Source organism: Capricornis sumatraensis, chromosome 14, assembly GCF_032405125.1.
Source record: "Capricornis sumatraensis isolate serow.1 chromosome 14, serow.2, whole genome shotgun sequence".
Classification (NCBI taxonomy): domain Eukaryota; kingdom Metazoa; phylum Chordata; class Mammalia; order Artiodactyla; family Bovidae; genus Capricornis; species Capricornis sumatraensis.
Window position 1 is genome coordinate 80,720,381 of NC_091082.1, and position 17,750 is coordinate 80,738,130.

General features: G+C 47.8%; 1 protein-coding gene across 1 annotated transcript; it reads left to right on the forward strand.

The window, feature by feature from the left end:
• The first annotated feature begins 585 nt into the window (after positions 1-585).
• IRF6 (interferon regulatory factor 6) lies at positions 586-16,744 on the forward strand. The gene is made up of 9 exons (XM_068986112.1): positions 586-647; positions 4,813-4,895; positions 5,414-5,594; positions 9,289-9,493; positions 10,464-10,592; positions 13,125-13,283; positions 14,342-14,734; positions 15,449-15,567; positions 16,228-16,744. Exons 3-9 carry the CDS (start codon positions 5,421-5,423, stop codon positions 16,450-16,452), a joined length of 1,404 nt encoding a protein of 467 aa, XP_068842213.1. The 5' UTR covers positions 586-647; positions 4,813-4,895; positions 5,414-5,420; the 3' UTR covers positions 16,453-16,744.
• The last annotated feature ends 1,006 nt before the right edge of the window (positions 16,745-17,750 follow it).

The window sequence follows — 17,750 nt, forward strand, 5'->3', positions numbered from 1 at the left end:
TGCCTTGGCAAGCGGATTCTTTACTACTAGCACCACTTCCATACCGAAGGGGTGATTATTGGGCAGAAGGGAAGGGAGGCCCCTTCTCGATTTAGAGCTAAATCTCGACTTAGGTTTCCTCGCAGTCGCTTCCAGTGCACAAGCCCACGAGCCCCAAGGGGTCAGGTCTAGACCTGAATCCTGGCGTTTACTTTCTCAGCCTGAACGAGAAGCAGGGCAGGGCGGTGGGGAAGGCGCTGCGAGGGCCTGGGCCTCCCAGGAACACAGAGTATCTTATTTCTCGCGACCCGCCAATCACGGACGTGGGGGCGGGCCCACACCTGGGAGGCGGGGCCACACCTGGGAGGCGGGGCCACACCTGGGAGGCGGGGCCACACCTGGGAGGCGGGGCCACACCTGGGAGGCGGGGCCGGACGGCGGAGGTGGGGGCCGCGGCGTCCCCGGGCGAGGCGCTGACGTGAGCCTGGCTCACCTGGGCCGGGCAGGTGAGGGCCGGCGCGGGGCGGGGAGAGGATCCCGCAGTCCCTACCAGCGCGCAGCCAGGCGTTGCTCGCCCTACGGATCGAGGAGCGCGGTGGCGGCGGGTGATCGTACCTGGGGACTTGGTTCGGAGGGACGTTCGCTTCTGGCAGCCGGATTGAAGACAGGTGGGAACGCCAAAGTCCGGAACTAGCTTGGGGAATGGAGGGCACGCCCGCTGGTGAAGGGTCCCCTCCAGAGCCTGCAGGGGTGAGGAGAGCTTGCTTAGGGACATCTGTGCGTCGGGCGATGTCCTCTAGGGCTGGATGCCTGTCCCTGTGACCCAGGTGGCTCCTGGATGGTCAGTCCCAGCTTGGGATCGCCGGACCCTTCCCGACCCCTCGCTTCAGTCCACCTCCTTTGCCTCCCCGCCCAGCGGGAGTGCGCGGCTCCCAGCCTCCACCCACCCACCGTCGGGGCGCGCTAAGGCGCCTCCACCCCTCTGGTCCTACCGGCTCGCCGCTCCGCCGGCCCTCGCTGCCCAAAGAGGGGATTTCCCAGGCCGGCCGGCCGGCCCTCGGTCTTGGTGGGTGTTTTGGGAAATTGCGGGTCGGGGCAACCAGTAGCTTCGGCCAGTTTGTTTTCTCTGCTGGAATTTGTTTAGCACCGTCAGACCCCTCGCCCTGGGCCTGGGAGACACCCGTGGATTTCCAAGTAGCCAAACGAGGTGCTGCGGAGGGTGGCGCCGGGTGTGGCTGCTCTGGGGGTGAGGCTCTCTTCGCCTGAAGGGGCTGGAGGGCGGGTGTGGAGAAGTGGGGAAAGTCTTCCAGGCCGGGCTGGAAAGCAGGCCCGGGGTGCCACTGTTCACGGGGAGCCTGCTGTGTGGTAAAGGGGTCATCCCAACGTGACCCTGCTGTCTTGGTGGCTGTCAAAAGTGGAAGTCAGGAAGGGAGATGAAGAAGGTGCGTTTGAGCAGGGGTTGGTGAAGGCGGGGTGCCGACCCAGGACAGTACTTTAGGCTTAGATGTTTGTATAACACTTGACACCAGCACCCCATACAGGGTCGCTAGCTCTCTCCAGCCCCCAACTTCAATCAAGCAGGGAGGAAGGGCATAGGAATTATGGCTAGAGGCTCAGAATTTACCCATAAACAGGGCTGAACTAAATGGAGGAAAGACTGGGGAACTTGGAAGATGGCATTTCAGGTCCCTCCAGGAGGAGGGAGAAGAAAAGCAGGACCATTCCCTGAGGCCTGTCTGCAAGAAATGAGGGTGTGTGTGTTTTACTCTGAGCAAAATCATTGACAGCTGAGTCTCGGCTTCGGGGAGGCCGTGTTCCTGGAAAGTAGTCTGGGCAGGGGCTGCAGAGATGGCAGTGTGGGTGTTTCTAGGGGGCCTGTTCCCTGGATTGGGGGTGTGAGAGAGGACAGTTCATGCCCTGGGGAGGTTGAAAGCATCTGTGCTCAGGGCCCAGTGTGAGGGGAATTGATTGGGTTAGCATCTTTTTCTGTGTCTGGTTGAATACCTGTTGAAGACTCAGGCCTTGAATTCTCTAGCCTCTATAATGGCGGCTAGAGATAACAGAGCTGAATTCAACTAGCCTAGGGTTGTTCTGTGGGCCTTGGGATTTGGGTGGCAGGAGTGTTTTGAAAGAAAACTTTGGTTTAGGTGTGTTTAAGGGTGGGTGTCGTGCAGTCTCCTCCCTAAGCACTTTGTTGGCCCTCTGTGCTGCTTGTATCTTTGTCGATGTTTTTGGTTTACTCTGTTGGTGTACAGAAGAAGGGAGAGACTTGGAGGGCTGGGTGCAGTGGCAGGTTATGGTACAGCACACTCTGACTCAGAAGTATTGGGTCCAGGTCCCAGATAAAACACTTTGCTGTGCCTCAATTAACCCAGCTGTAAAATGGGGATGATAACAATACTACTTGTAGATCATGAAGATGAGGTCAGGCACATTAAGTAAAAGCGTACGTGAAAACTATAAAGCCTATGTAGATATAGAGGATTGTTGTTACCATGGTTTATATTAGCTGAAGGCCATCATCTTTTTTACCTCCCAGTGGCCAAGAAATGCGTTAGCTTCCTGTGGTTAAAAAAATATATATATATATATATATATATATATTACTTGTAGTGTTCTGTTTTTAAGTTATGAATCAAAACATGTCATTGTAGGAAAATGTGAATCATATAAAAGTATGTAGGGAAGCGTGAAAGTCACCCACAATCTTACCATCACTAAGGTAACTACTTAGGTAATGACTAAGAACTTCTTGTTGCATCGATATTTTATTTCTACCCCTTTTAAAAATTCTATGTGCATATATACACAAGTGCATGTTATGTTACAAGATGGAAGAGATACTATCCAGTCAATATTGTATGATGCCTTTTCCCTCTTAAGTACATGTAAACATTTTCCCAAATCCAATAGAAATTCTTCAGATGCCTCGATGTTAATAGCTGCTTGATACTGCAGCCTATGAATGTCTGATTAGCTGTTTTTCCCTGTTATTTTGGTTGCTTCCCAATTTTCCCTTTCTGCCTGTTTTTGTAGCCTTAGTTACTGGGTGGCAGGTGGAGATACTGGTCGGCTTTGAGAAGATGGGGAGGGTTAGCTGTGGTGGAGGTGGGGTAGGGAGGAGGAGGCTGGGCAGGGTTGCCCCTGCGTGCTGCCATCTTGAGAGAATGCTGAGAACACAGGGCTCTAGATCTTGATCATTGATCTCTGTGGGTGGCTACTTCTCCCTCCCCATCACTCTGTGTGCGGTTCCTTGTGTTGGCTTGCTTGCCTTCATTTTTTTCTCGATGTGCCGTGGATCAACTAGGAGGAACTCTCTTCTTCAAAGCCCGCAATCCTTCAAGGGGTGGATTTCACATGTCTGCCAGTCCTAGACACAGGACTGGCCATATTGTAATAAGTGTGTTAGTCGCTCAGTTGTGTCCAACTCTTTGTGACCCCATGGACTCTAGCCCGCCAGGCTCCTCTGCCCATGAGATTTCCCAGGCAAGGATACTGGAGTGGGTTGCCATTCCCATCTCCAGGGGATCTTCTTGACCCAGGGATCGAACCTGGGTCTCCCACGTTGCATGCAGATTCTTTATCTCCTGAGCCACCAGGGAACAGTATAGGAAGGCTGACCGTATTGCAATAGATCTTCTCAAAAGCCCCTCACTAGGTTGGACCCGTTTGCCACCCATTTCCAGTTCTCTCGGTTCTTCCTTCGACCCATCCCCCCCATCACCACAGGCCAGGACTGAGGAAGGGAAGGCTAGAACTTGCCCTGCGGAGGATATGCATTCCCTCCTTGTAAGGTAAATGTTTTCCGGGGTTTGATAGCTTGGTTTGCTGCCCTATGGAGCAACCTACACCAAGGCCAAGAACTTGGGGGTAGAGGGCACTTGAACACCCCATGCCACCTCTCCTGCCCACGGGGAGCTCTGCTCCCGGGGGTGGGGGGGTGGTTTCAGTTGCACGGCTTGGTAATTGGGTCAGAAGGCTCAGGTGAGGGCAGGTCCTGCTTTTCTCTTAAAGTGCCGGTGACCCAGCTGGGTTTGCGTTTTCCCGTTTGCTGTCAGGCTGGCCAGGGGAAAGAAGTGATGCATTAGGGGCCACCCCCTCAGCTAAGCTCCTCCGAGGGGGAGACTTAAGCTGACTCAACTGGTTTGATTTCTGAACCGCAACACCAGTGGGAATCTTTCTGGGTGGGAAGGTGACTTATTTATCTTCCTTTTCTCAGGTTCTTGTGGGGTTTGAGCAATTCCAGCGTGGATTTCTTCAGGCAGTCTGATGAAAACATTGTGTTTAGTTACTGACCTCGTGCTTGTCACGCAGTAGCTGATGAACAAATATTTGTTGAATGAATGTTGTTTTGCAGGCATCTCTTTCTCATCTGAAAATAAAAACAAAGTGAGATAAGAACACCGGAAAAAAAAAAAAAAAAGACTAAATGCAACATCCCAGGCAAGCAGTTCTCCAGGGATTGCTCTTTCCTGTAGACACCCAACTGGGACAGGCCTTTGTTTCCCCCGCTGGCACCAAATGTTATCTGCTAGGCTGTGCTGAGCCCTTCTATTTTTATGAGGATCAATTGCAAACTTTACCCAGGCTGGCTCCTGTAGCCAATCAGTTCCACTCACCCTCTGTGGGGGAGATAAACCGACCCAGGTAAGGAGGCTGTCCTAACAGCAGGGAGCGTGTCTCATGACTGTTTTTCGGACTTTAGGGTTAGGCACTGTGATATTTGATTATTCTGGGGCTTCTGAGCTTTACCAGACTCAGTTACAGAGCACGGGATTGTTCTAGGGATAACCAGCTCATACTCCCCTTCCCTTGTTTTTCTCCCCTGTACAGAACCTTTGGGTGGCCCAGAGAAAGGAAGCCTGACTTGAGGCCCAGCTCTCAGATTCCTGTGGATACACTGCCTGCTCATCTATGTGAGTGAGGACTTTGCAACCAGGACCCACCCCTTTGCCTACTTCTCTCTCATCACGATGCTGTCATTCCGTAGTTGTCTAAAAAGAGTGCGCGCTTCACGGTCTTGTCTATGCTTTGCTGTTTCCATAACTTTTTTCTTCCCTCTCCTGAGATGAGATTGAAAAGGGCAATTTCCCTTCTGTTCCCTTGGTACTTCAGGAAGGACTGTGTTCCAGCAGGGATGACATCATCTTTTTATTTTTCTGCCTCAGGATTTAAATAGAAGAAATGTGATCTACTTACATGATAAGTCTGATTTGGCTGGAGCATGAAAAATAAATGGCTTTGAAATAAGAATCAAAAGAACCTTTTAACCTCTTTTCTTTTCTTCCCCACCTGGCACAGTTTATTCCCATATTTAGTTTCTTTGCTGTAATCTAATGAAACTGTAGCTCTGTCATACGGGAACAGTGGCTGGGAACTTTTCCCAGGGGCTGGCCTAATTCTCCTCTCCCCACTTCTCCCCCCTCCCCCAAAGCGAGATCATGGCCCTCCACCCCCGCAGAGTTCGGCTGAAGCCCTGGCTGGTGGCCCAAGTGGATAGTGGCCTGTACCCAGGGCTCATCTGGCTACACAGGGACTCCAAACGCTTCCAGATCCCCTGGAAACATGCCACCCGGCACAGCCCCCAGCAAGAGGAGGAAAACACCATTTTCAAGGTAAAGGTCTTCTTTTACCATCTCGCTCGAAACGTTTTCCAGTTCTCAGGCCTTTTTGGGTTTTTGTTGTCTTGTTTTCAGTTTTGGCGTGAAGAAGGTACTAGATGCAAGATGCTGAGGCAGCAGAATGTTGTTGATGCGGGTCGGGGGACAGACTTAGCAGGCGTAGTGATTTCTCTTGTTGGGGCATGTCTCTTATTATGGTTGAGGCCGTTTATTCTTTCTCATCGGTCGAAGGTACTCAGCTCACATCCCAAGGGATGGCCTGTGTGACTGGCTATACTGTTAATTGCTTGTATGCTGAGGCTGTTTCTAGAGCTCTGGAGGGTCAGCCAGCAGTCAGTCTTTCGTTCACTCAAGGCTCTTGCTCTGGCCTGGAAATGGCTATCCAGACCCAGGCAGAACTACTGAGTGGCAGCAGGCTCCTAACAGCCTGTAGAATGGGTGTTGAGGGCCCCTGCAAGTTTCCTTTGAAATTAAAACATTTTGACTCATCCATCTATGCATGCATGCTCTGTTGTGTCTGACTTTTTGCGACCTCATGGACTATAGCCCTCCAGGAACCTCTGTTTATGGGATTTTTTCCAGGCAAGAGTATTGGAGTAGGTCACCATTTCCTCTTCCAGGGAATCTTCCCAACCCAGAGATCAAACCCCCGTCTCCTTCATTGGCAGGCAGGTTCTTTACCCCTGAGCCATCTTAAAAAATGAAAGGTGATTTAATTACAGGTTTTTATTCAACAAATGTTTTCTTAACTAAAGAATAGCTCAGATGTGAGAGTTATTTCGCTTAACGGAAAACAAGATTGAATCACGTGGCATGGTATAAAATGTGAGTGAAACCAAAATCTAAGACGGAAGTCAGTGAGAAGGTAGTTGTAGGAAGGGCTGTTATGTGGTTTGTAACTCTGGAACCTGTGCCTCCACTCCAGACCGACTTCTCTGTGCTGGTCAGTCTTCTCTCTCTTGAGTAACTTTAGTTCCTGCACCTCCAAAACACGGAGAAATGAGTTTCTCCATTTTTTCCCTGACTAGCAGCTGGAAGTCAAGTGAAATCCAGTGTCTATCCTGAACTTCTCAAGATTGATGTGTCAGGTTCTGGCTGAGATTGGGCCAGGAGAGGTGAACTCATACCTCAAGGGAGAGCCATCCCAGAACTGTTCTACTGGGTGTAGAGACAAGAGGTAGAGAAAAAATTGGCCTGTGAATACTTACAAAGTAAATCAGTGCTTTTAATTTAAAAATTTAATAACGATATAAAAGTGGTAAGGAAACCATCTGGAAACCAGCACCAATTATTGGAGCTGCCATCAGAGGAGGATGGGCCTGGTATGGCCTCTTTCCTTGGCTTGCAGCCAGACTTGCTGTTGAAGTGCCTGGTGGTGGCTGGCCATGGGGAAAGAGGCTGGTTCCCGAAGGTTCCACTCACGAGAATGTTCTGAATCCTTAGGGCTTGAGGAAAAGGTAGCTGTGGGCAGCTGCTCTGTCCTAGTTACATCTGTGCATCTGTTTGTGGCATGCTAAGGGGAAGTCTGGGTGTCAGGAGGAGAATGAGGGTGCCTTCACAGATCTCAAGCTCTGGCAGGCCTTTGGCAGGATAAGGGTGTCGAGGTGATGACCAGAATTAAGAGGGTGTCTGCTCCACACTCTAGGCGCATTATCTCACTTACTTCTCGACGATGCTGGAAGGAGGACATTCCCCTCCTATCGTAGATGTAAAAGCTGAATCTCACAGGGGCTATGTAACTTGCCCAAATCACATAGCCAATAAGTGGTGGGGCCAGGATTTGAACCCAGGCCTATCTGCTGCCCCCTCCATTATCAGACAGCCCCTTCTGACCAGGAACTGTGAGTGCTGGCTTCAGATCCTACTACCGTCACTCGCATGTGTGGTCTTGAACAAGTCACATAATCTCTTTAGGCTTCAACTTCCCCTTCAGTAAAATCGGGATAAAACCAGTCTTGCCTGTCTCACGAGATTGTTGTGAGAATTGAGTGAAATAAACCTCTAGAAAGGGACTCATAAATTGCTGTAAAAATGCAGAGACTGTGTCCATTTTTGGAAGAGAAATAGGGACCTGCCCGGTGACCAGAATCTCAGAATGGGTTTGAACACAGGTTGTTCATGAAGACAACGGCTGTCACGTGGTGGATACCACCCTCTGTTGCATCAGCCTCAGGTCCTCCACAGAGTCTGAATGGGCCCTGGGGGGTGGCTGTGCTGTGAGCAGAAAGGGCTCTGGGTTAGTCTGGCTGCTCTCCATGGAGGGGCAGGGATTCAGGGAGCCACAGAGATTTGCAGACCTGTGCCAAAGTCAGCACTGCCCAAGCCAGCTGAGTGGGGCCAGAGGGTGAGTGGACCTGGAGGTCAAACAAATGGAGGGGAAAACAGGGAGAGACAGCCGCCAGGCACCGCCAGGCGCAACTGGAGATAGGACTCTCTGGACACTGGGGGCCAGTGAGGTGGAGCTTTCTTACCGGGGGCTGGACGCAATGGAGCCTGCTACGCTGAGGGCAGCAGCCTTGTCAGCCCTCTTCACTTCATACCGCACAGCAAGGAGGGGAGCCCCCTCTGGCCCCAGAAGAGGGTAGGAAGAAATGAGTGAATTGGAGGAGAAGGATTTAGGTTGGCCATTGGAAGAAGCTTCCTCGTGACTGTGAGGCTCTGCAGGGAGAGACCAGAGTGCTCAGAGGACGGGGCAGAAAAACTCTGTCTGGGCTTGAGGAAGAAGTCCACAGTCAGGATCAGAGGCGGGGAGGTGGGACTGGACGAGCAACGGGCCCGGTCAGCTTGAACAGGCTGCCATGTGCTTCCCGATCTTGAGTCCTCAGCAGACGACACCCCCCTTTTCTGCACCAGGACGTACTACACAGCCCTGAAGAAAGCGCGGACATGGAGAATATGTTCGCGGTGGGGAAGGGCAGAGAGCCCATGAAGCAGACACGCTGATGCCTGTTAGACCTGGAAACTGAAAACCAGAGTGGCGAGGCCACAGGGGTTTTGGCCCAGGCCACCAGCCACTGGGGTTTCCAGAGAAATGTTCCCAATGTGGGAGTTTGGGGAAGTAGGGAAAGGCAGGCAGTGTGAGTTTATTAGGACTTGAGGCCCTCCACTGCCCGCTGAAGCGAGTTGAATTCTCAGAGTGCATGTCCTGCCCTCCTGCAGGCTATTTTAGTCCTAAAGGCACTTGGTTTCTGCAGTTATTTGTGCATCAGATTGAAGATGGAAGGGGAGGGAACAGCAAGACCACACTCTTCAAATCATACGCCATCTTCCTTTTTCTTGTTATATAAGCAACTCATGTCAAAAAAAAAAAGTAAAACAAAACAAAAAAAATTATCTGCAATCCTGCTTTCAAAGTTACCATTAGTATCTTAGTGTACATTTGTTTCAGATGTTTATTTATTTTCAGCCCTTCATTATGGCCATTGTAGTCACCAACTGGCACCAACGCTTGAGATAAGGCTCCTCTTTTCACAAGATTATATTTGCATCTGGTTTAATCTCACTCCGGCCCTCCTTCGCCTGGTCCTCCAAGGTGGTGTTTCCTGCTGCAGCCTCTCTACACTGGGGTTGGGATGATGGGGCGGACACGCGGGGCCATGTGTGTCTGTGTCTGCCTGCGGGAGGGTGGGCGCGCTTTGCAGTGTGTCTGGGTAACAGCAGGCATTCACTGCAGTTTCCTGTCCTTCAGGCCTGGGCTGTGGAGACAGGGAAGTACCAGGAAGGGGTGGATGACCCCGACCCAGCTAAATGGAAGGCCCAGCTCCGCTGTGCTCTCAACAAGAGCAGAGAGTTCAACCTCATGTATGATGGCACCAAGGAGGTGCCCATGAACCCAGTGAAGATATATCAAGTGTGTGACATCCCCCAGCCCCAGGGCTCGATCATTAACCCAGGTAAGGCCCCAGCTGCTGCGGAGAAGGTGGACAGTGTGCTGGGTTCCTGGCTAGACCCTTCAAGAGATAGTCGACTTGAAAATTGCCTCGCTTAGAATGTTTATGACTGCTGAACAAGAAATCTTGTCCCTAGAAAGGCTCAGAGAACAAAAGATATAAACTCAGCAAGGTGTTCCTACTCACTTATTGGAACACTAAAGCATTAGAAAATGGAGGGAGCATAGAGTTCTGTAAAAATAGCTTCTCTCTGGGCTCAACACTGAGAAGAGAGGCCAGATAGTTTAGAAGGAGGAGGGATTAAAACTTGGAAGGTCTGAGTTCTAAACCTAGTCCTTTTCACTTCGCTACCATGGGACTTTGAATCAAGTCCTTTGACCTTTTGAGCCTCAGTTTCTTTCATTATAAAACCCGGGCTCTCATCTTTCTTGCCTATTTCAAAGGCTATTCTAAGAGTCAATTAACATGACATTCTAAAAGCTCTTTTTAGATAAGTTCTCTTTATAAATGATGGTTGAATGTCATTGAATTTGTAGGGTAAGATCCAACTAAGAGCCAGATAATTTAGACTTGACCTCCAGTGAATCTAGGGAGGCCCTGCCATGAGGGAAGTTTCTGTCCTCACATTAAGTTTACAAAGGAGAGAAGCTGTGGTCCTTGAGTCCTTAAAAGGGATGTTAATGCATCAAAGTAAGTTTAGAGTAGAAGTTAGAAGTTTTCTAGAAGGGAATAGGGTGTGCAGCTCCTGGGTAGGGGAGGGAATGAGAGCTTACATTAGGGTTCTAGAGAAGGAGGTGGAAGGCGGGGTGAACAACTTCGGTCCCCCCACTTTGGCTAGGGCATTGGGGATGCACGCTGAACCCCAGGAGCCTCTGTGCTGGCAGTGGCTAGCTTGAACAGTGGGTCAGCTACCAGGATGACGGTGAAGAGTGAGCGGCTCGCTTGTGGGCTTGTGTGTCTGTTTTTCGGGAAGGATCCACTGGGTCTGCTCCTTGGGATGAGAAAGACAATGATGTGGATGAAGAAGATGAGGAAGATGAGCTGGACCAGTCACAGCACCACGTCCCCATTCAGGACACCTTCCCCTTCCTGAACATCAATGGTGAGAGGGGTGATGGAGGGGTGCGGAGGAGGAAGAGGAGGTAAGGGGCTTTCATTTTGCAACTGTTGACACCATATCCACTGCTGCCCTGGGAGCAGTGACCGGACCCTGTGGCCAGGTCGCCAGTCTGTTAGCAAGTAGGGGGTCATAGGCAAAGGAATTCCTAGGCCTGGTTATCCCAGTGGGGTGGCTTCTAGGCATAGAGAGCATCTTCTGAGTCTTAAGTGATAATTCAGAGAAATTAAAAAATGAAATTCATTCTCAATCGCACATACAAATACACCAGCTGTTATAACTTTTGCTGATTTCCTTCAGGTCAAAGTGCAGACATCATTTTCATGAATTGTAGGCCAATTCTTCTGCTGTTTGTCTTGGTATAAATTTTCTGTTACTCCCTTAACAGGGTCTTAGACTGTATCATGGGACCCTTGTGGCTTCTACAGCTCTTACTACTAGGCTCTGATAAAATTTATCTACTAGAGAGACTTTTATCTTTTTTTTTTAACCTTTTGAATTCAGCTTCCCATGAAAAATGAGTTGAGAGGTCTGAGGGTCACTGCTTGACAGAGCAGGTACTGCATTTTCTGTTGTACTGAGGATTCTCAAACACAGGGTGAATTGCTCTTCTGTAGCCGCTGCACTTGAACTTTCCACTGACATGTTCCTAGACATGTGACTTGCATTCAGTTGAGCAGCTTTTCACTGCCTATCTAAGTTCCATCTGGCTGTGTTCGCGACTCCATGGACTGTAGCCCACCAGGCTCCTCTGTCCATGGGATTCTTCAGACAAGAATACTGGAGTGGGTTGCCATGCCTCCTCCAGGGGATCTTCCCAATCCAGGGATTGAACCCGAATCTCTTATGTGTCCTGCATTGGCAGGCAAGTTGGTTTTTTGTTTTTTTTTTTTTTTTACCACTAGTGCTACCTGGCTGCTATGGGTCAAATGAGATAATTTTGCCACCTAGAAAATTCAGTATAGCAAGATGAGTCCTTTAGGATTTTGGAATACCCTACTCTAGATGATGCCCCTTCCTCGGAGAGTCAAGACATGACTCTTATCTACTTGTCTTCCTTCACTTACCCTGTCATTTATAACTTTGCAGCCAAGTGATGAGTAAAGACAGTCATCATAGAGCTCGCTCAAGCTAATATTGCCACAGATACATTCCCATTTAGTGAAATTTTAAGATTTGGACATTTGGAAACGTGAGATCCTTTCCCAAATCCTTGGCTGACTCATTCTGTTCTTCTCACCCCTTAAAAGGATACAACTCATTTCCAGGATATATATACTTTTTTTTTTTAGCTATTAAAAAAATTATTTTTCTGATTTCCTATTTCTTTTCATGTCTTATTAAAGATTCTGTTTCGTGGCCCTATGTTACGGGCCACCTTGGATCCTTTATGGAAACATTTGAACATATATTAAAAACAAAAGTAAAATGGGTACATAGATATAACCAGACTTGTACACAAAGGATCAAAGAAACATTAGCCTCTGTGATTTCAGAGCTGTTGGGCAGAGAAAGAAGAATTGTTGAAGAATAGATGCATAAAAGGTGAGGTTAGGAGGAGAAATCTGAAAACTTTGGAGTGAGCCAACTTTGACAATAGCAGGGAAATAGGATGGGTTTTTCATTCTCTCAAGTTCTTTTCACTTTGCTACTATGGGACTTAAAATCAAGTCCTTTGACCTTTTGAGCCTCAGTTTCTTTAATTGGATACTTTGGAATAAATAATACTCCTACATGGTGTAAATTCATAATGATACAAAAAGGAAATCAGCTGAAAGATTTTCCTTCCATCCTTTCTCTAAACAGTTCCTTTCCTGGAGGAGACAGATCTTACCAGTTTCTTGAGTATCCTTTTAGAAGTATTCATGCATATAAAGTATTTGTTTGTTTTTAAATGAATTTCTGTGTATTAACACTCAAAGTTAATCAACCAGTTTAGTTGAGTTCATTTTACAGAAGACAACCAGCTTCTATTTAATTGCTGGGCCCAAATTTTGCAACAGGGAACCTCACATTCATACCCATTCTAATTTAATCCCAGAGAAAACTCACTTGTCTTTTGAAGTGAAGTGAAGTTGCTCAGTCGTGTCCGACTCTTTGCAACCCCGTGGACTGTAGCCCACTAGGCTACTCCGTCCATGGGATTCTCCAGGCAAGAATACTGGAGTGGGTTACCATTTCCTTCTGCAGGGGATCTTCCTGACCCAGGGATCGAACCCAGGTCTCCCACATTGCTGGCAGACGCTTTAACCTCTGAGCCACCAGGGGAAGCCCACTTGTCTGTTAGTCATCAGCAAATGTATGTTGTCAGAATTATGAGTCGGATGCAGAAATAACAAGATTAGGAAGCAGAAACAGGAGAACCTTGTTTCTCTTTGGTGTTTGTTGGGGAAATTATTGATGGGCTGCTGCAATGAGTTGTGGTCTAGTGTTGGACCTTTAAGGTTTTAAAGCCTCCGACCCAGGTGGTATGCATGAGAGGGACCCTGCCAGCTCACCCACAGCCTTCTGTTTTAGGTTCTCCCATAGCACCAGGCAGTGTGGGCAACTGCAGTGTGGGCAACTGCAGCCCTGAAGCAGTGTGGCCCAAAACAGAACCTCTGGAGATGGAAGTGCCCCAGGCACCTATACAGCCTTTCTATAGCTCTCCAGAGCTGTGGATCAGCTCACTCCCAAGTAAGTAAGCCTTGGTTTCCTAACTGGATCTTCAGCTCCTATTATAGTCCATTTCCTGCCCCACCTTCTGCCTCCATTTCTTTGCCTTGTATAGAATAGTCCCCCAGGCAGCCTCTGTGTCTGGTTCCTGGCTGGCTGATGAGTCACTGGGGAAGAAGTAAAGAAACATTAGCCCATACTTGCTTGCCCAAGGAGATGCTCTGATTGGCTGCTGTGCAGCTCTGCGTTGCTCACCTCTTAGGTGGGTGGAAGGTCTGGGTTTATCAGTTTGCCTAGGGTATTTGGGGACCAGGTTAGTTGTAGGATAGGGAGGTTAATGACTGTGGATTTGGTCAAGGAGGCTCTTGGGTTCCGAGGGGCTTTAGGATCCAGAGAATATCTCTTTCTGAATTGTGCACAAATCCATCTCAGTGAAGAATCGATGTCCTCCCTCTCCCTTTCACAATACACACGGTGGGGGTGGGGGGCGGGGGGACTATCATTTTGTCCAAGAGGCTGATAGCTTTGATAAGACCAGTAGCTTTCAATAGACATTTACTGAGTGAAAATTTACTTTGCTGTGAACTGTGTCCTTTTGTGATGTGTTATTAGAACAGGTCGACCGTGTGTGCTCATCTGTGTACTTTTCAGAAAGATGGCTTGGTACTTTTTATTGTCTCTCTGGTTTCTTTAAACAGTGAGTCAAAAATGATAACACAAACCAGATGCTGCCTTAGTTTTTTCAGCTCCTTCCAACGCCTATTGATGTAAAGACTCAGTACAAAATGGGGAGACTAGGACCCGGAACTTTGGTTGGAGGAATTCTCGCTCTTAGGGAGTGGAGATTGAACCTAGATAGTACAGATGGACTTTGAACTGTTTGCTTCAAGGCAGCCTTTCGAGGGAATACTCCCAGGATATGTTGATGTCTCCCTGTGTGGCAGGAAGGATAACTATGCCAGTGGCCTTCCTGGATGCTGGCTGAAAGGTGGCTTGATCCTAATGGACTTGCACGAGTCTTAGGTGTGGACAGACAGAGCAGTGGAGCAGGACTCTCACTGTCCCGTCTTACGTTGCAGTGACTGACCTGGACATCAAGTTTCAGTACCGTGGGAAGGAGTACGGGCAGACCATGACCGTGAGCAACCCTCAAGGCTGCCGGCTCTTCTATGGGGACCTGGGTCCCATGCCTGACCAGGAGGAGCTCTTTGGTCCCGTCAGCCTGGAACAGGTCAAGTTCCCGGGGCCAGAGCACATCACCAATGAGAAGCAGAAGCTGTTCACCAGCAAGCTGCTAGACGTCATGGATAGAGGACTGATTCTGGAGGTCAGCGGGCACGCCATCTATGCCATCAGGCTGTGCCAGTGCAAGGTGTACTGGTCTGGGCCATGTGCCCCATCACTTGTTGCCCCCAACCTGATTGAGAGACAAAAGAAGGTCAAACTGTTTTGTCTGGAAACGTTCCTGAGTGGTGAGTCTTTTTTTCAGAGGAATGATGGGTGGGAACAGCTCCCTGCAAGTATGTCTTCCTCCTTCCTGCCCCGCCTCTCCTGGCTCTGCAAAGATCTTAAGGAAACAGTTTCTTCAGCAAGAAGTCAAGGTAGAAGAGAACCTTGATTCTGAAAAATAAAGGTGACCAGGGCAGAAGGATGTTCCACTCCAAAGCTATATATGTGAAGCCAGTTTTAGGTTGGTTGTGGTACCTTTGTTGGCAGAAGAGGGAGACAGCCTTTCATTGCTCCCCAGAGTCCACCAACTTATTTATCCTTCACTTTAGAAGGTGACGCTACTCATCATAATTGGTTAAACATATAGTCTTTTCGTTTGGGACATATTTGAGTGGCAAATTCAAGCAGGTATATTTCAGGAGAGGAATGAGATGTAAATTTTCCAATGTGATTTGAACCCCAAGTCTAGTTTAAGTGGTGTCCGAGAAAACCCTCTGAAATGATGAAAATCTTCTATATTTGTGTTGTTTGGTATGTTAGTCACTAGCCACATGTGGCTGTTGAGTATGTAGATGTTTCTAATGTGATTAAGGAACCATTTACTTTTAATGAATTTAAATGCAGTAGCCACATGTGGCAAGTGGCTACTATACCAGACAACATAACATAAAAGCTGGTATTTACTGAGTGGATATGGAATGACCCAGTACACCAAACTGCCCTTCCATATTCTACAGATCTCATTGCCCACCAGAAAGGACAGATAGAGAAGCAGCCACCATTTGAGATCTACTTATGCTTTGGGGAAGAATGGCCAGATGGGAAACCCCAGGAAAGGAAACTCATCTTGGTTCAGGTGAGGAGATAATTGTCAACAACTCTTTGCCTTTTTATCAGTGCTTTAGCCCATAGGTCTGGGGTTGAGCCCTGAATTGAGGTATCCATCAGCCTGTGTGGATTTTAATCCTATTAGACGGAATAGCAACAAAGTTTTGTATATTGTACAGTAGAACCAGGCTGGAGTATAGAGGGTCCTCAAGGCAAATTACTGATTCACGGGAGACTTTGTTTTCTCACTGACTTGAGAGTCTTGCAGAGCCTAATAGGATATGACTCTGCAGCTCTTTTAGAAGTCTTTTGAGCTACTTTAAGGACATATTCTGGAAAGTGACAGCAAGACCACTTGGGTTTGGCTGTGGATTGTGCAACAGGATAGGCGACAGATGAAATCTGAGTAAGAGTCTTTGTCAATAAGCAGCTATTTATTTAGGTATGTGATGTGATGCTGCCTCTCGGTTCTTTACCTTCATCTGAACCAAATTCTAAAGTGAACCTTGGCAGGATAGTCCAGAGAGATGAAAGCATATTCTGTGTCTAGACATTAAAGTTGGGGACGTCCCTATGGTCTCACTAGTCCTTCCTTCAATCTTAGGTCCCTCCTGCTGGTTTGTTTTTTTTTTTTCTTTCTGTGAACTTTTTTCTCAGAGGATACCTGTGTGCTCTGTGTCCTGAGCAGGTCATTCCGGTGGTGGCTCGGATGATCTATGAGATGTTTTCTGGTGACTTCACACGATCCTTTGACAGTGGCAGTGTCCGCCTGCAGATCTCAACTCCAGACATCAAGGATAACATCGTTGCCCAGCTGAAGCAGCTGTACCGCATCCTGCAAACCCAGGAAAGCTGGCAGCCTATGCAGCCTGCCCCCAGCATGCAACTGCCTGCTGCCCTGCCAACCCAGTAATCATGAATACCATCTTCCTTTTTTTTTTTTACAATATTGTACATATGAATATTTTTTATTTTCAGATTTAACCAGCTTTCAAGCCTTTCTTTTTCTAACAATATTAGTAGTCTCTGACTCTCCAAGTATGTCTAGCTTTTAAAGTTGATTTAATTTATGAAAAAAATCACCCTTCATACTTTCCTCTTCTTCTTTAAACCTCCCAAGGTAGTGTAATGTAGTATCAATAGAAGGAGATTTAGCCTGGAGTCTGGACAACAGGGTTCTAACTGCAGCTTTGCTTCCAGTGGGGTGACATTGAACCAAGTCATTTAACCTCTGGGCTTCATATTTGTTACTGTAAAGTGAAGGAATTAGAATGATGCCTGAAATAATGCCAGCTTTAAGACTCTGACTTGATGACTTCATTCTATTTGTACAAGGCAAAACTGCTTGGAACAGAACCCTTCTGCCTTGTTCTTGCGCTTTTTTTTTTTTTTTTTGCTTTCATTAAAGTCCCCTGAAGCACTGATTTGTCCAGGATTGATCTCCGTTTGACCTGTTATGCTAGTATAGTAGGCTGGTTCCCTGATGGGGGAAGAGGGAGGGAGGGGTGCCAGCTGGTTGCTTAGGAACTAAGCTTGATATCTAAATAGAAATAGGTGCCAAAGTCTGAAAGTCACCCAGCCTGTGGAGTAAAAGCTCACAAATTGAGCTTCTCAAAGGAAGCTGTTGACATAGAAAAAGGTTAGGGATTCTGTGGTCAGGTGTTCAACTTGCTACCACTCAAATACAGGCATACCTTGGCGGTATTGCCAGGCTAGTTCCAAACCACCACAATAAAGTGAGTATTGCCATAAAGCAAGTCATACAGATCTTTTGGTTTCCCAAGGCATATAAAAGTTATGTTTACATTATGCCACAGTGTAAGTGTGCAATAGCATAGCAGTATATCTAAAAATACAAATGTGCGTACCTTAACTAAAAGTAGATTGTTAAAAAATAGTAACCATCATCTGAGTCTCCAGTGAGTCATAAAGTTTTTGCAGTCGTTAAATTGAAGATCACTTATCACAGATCACCGTAACAAAAAAAAGAAGTTTAAGTATTGTGAGAATTACCAAAACATCACACATAGACATGAAGTGAGCAAATACTGTTGGAAAATGGTGCCACTAGTCTTGTTTGATGCAGGGTTGCCACAAACCTTCGACTTGTAAAACACAGTATCTGCAAAGTGCAATAAAGCAAAAGCACAGTAATAAAATGAGGTATGTCTGTACCACTCTGTGTGTGTGTGAGAGAGAGATGAGAGTCTA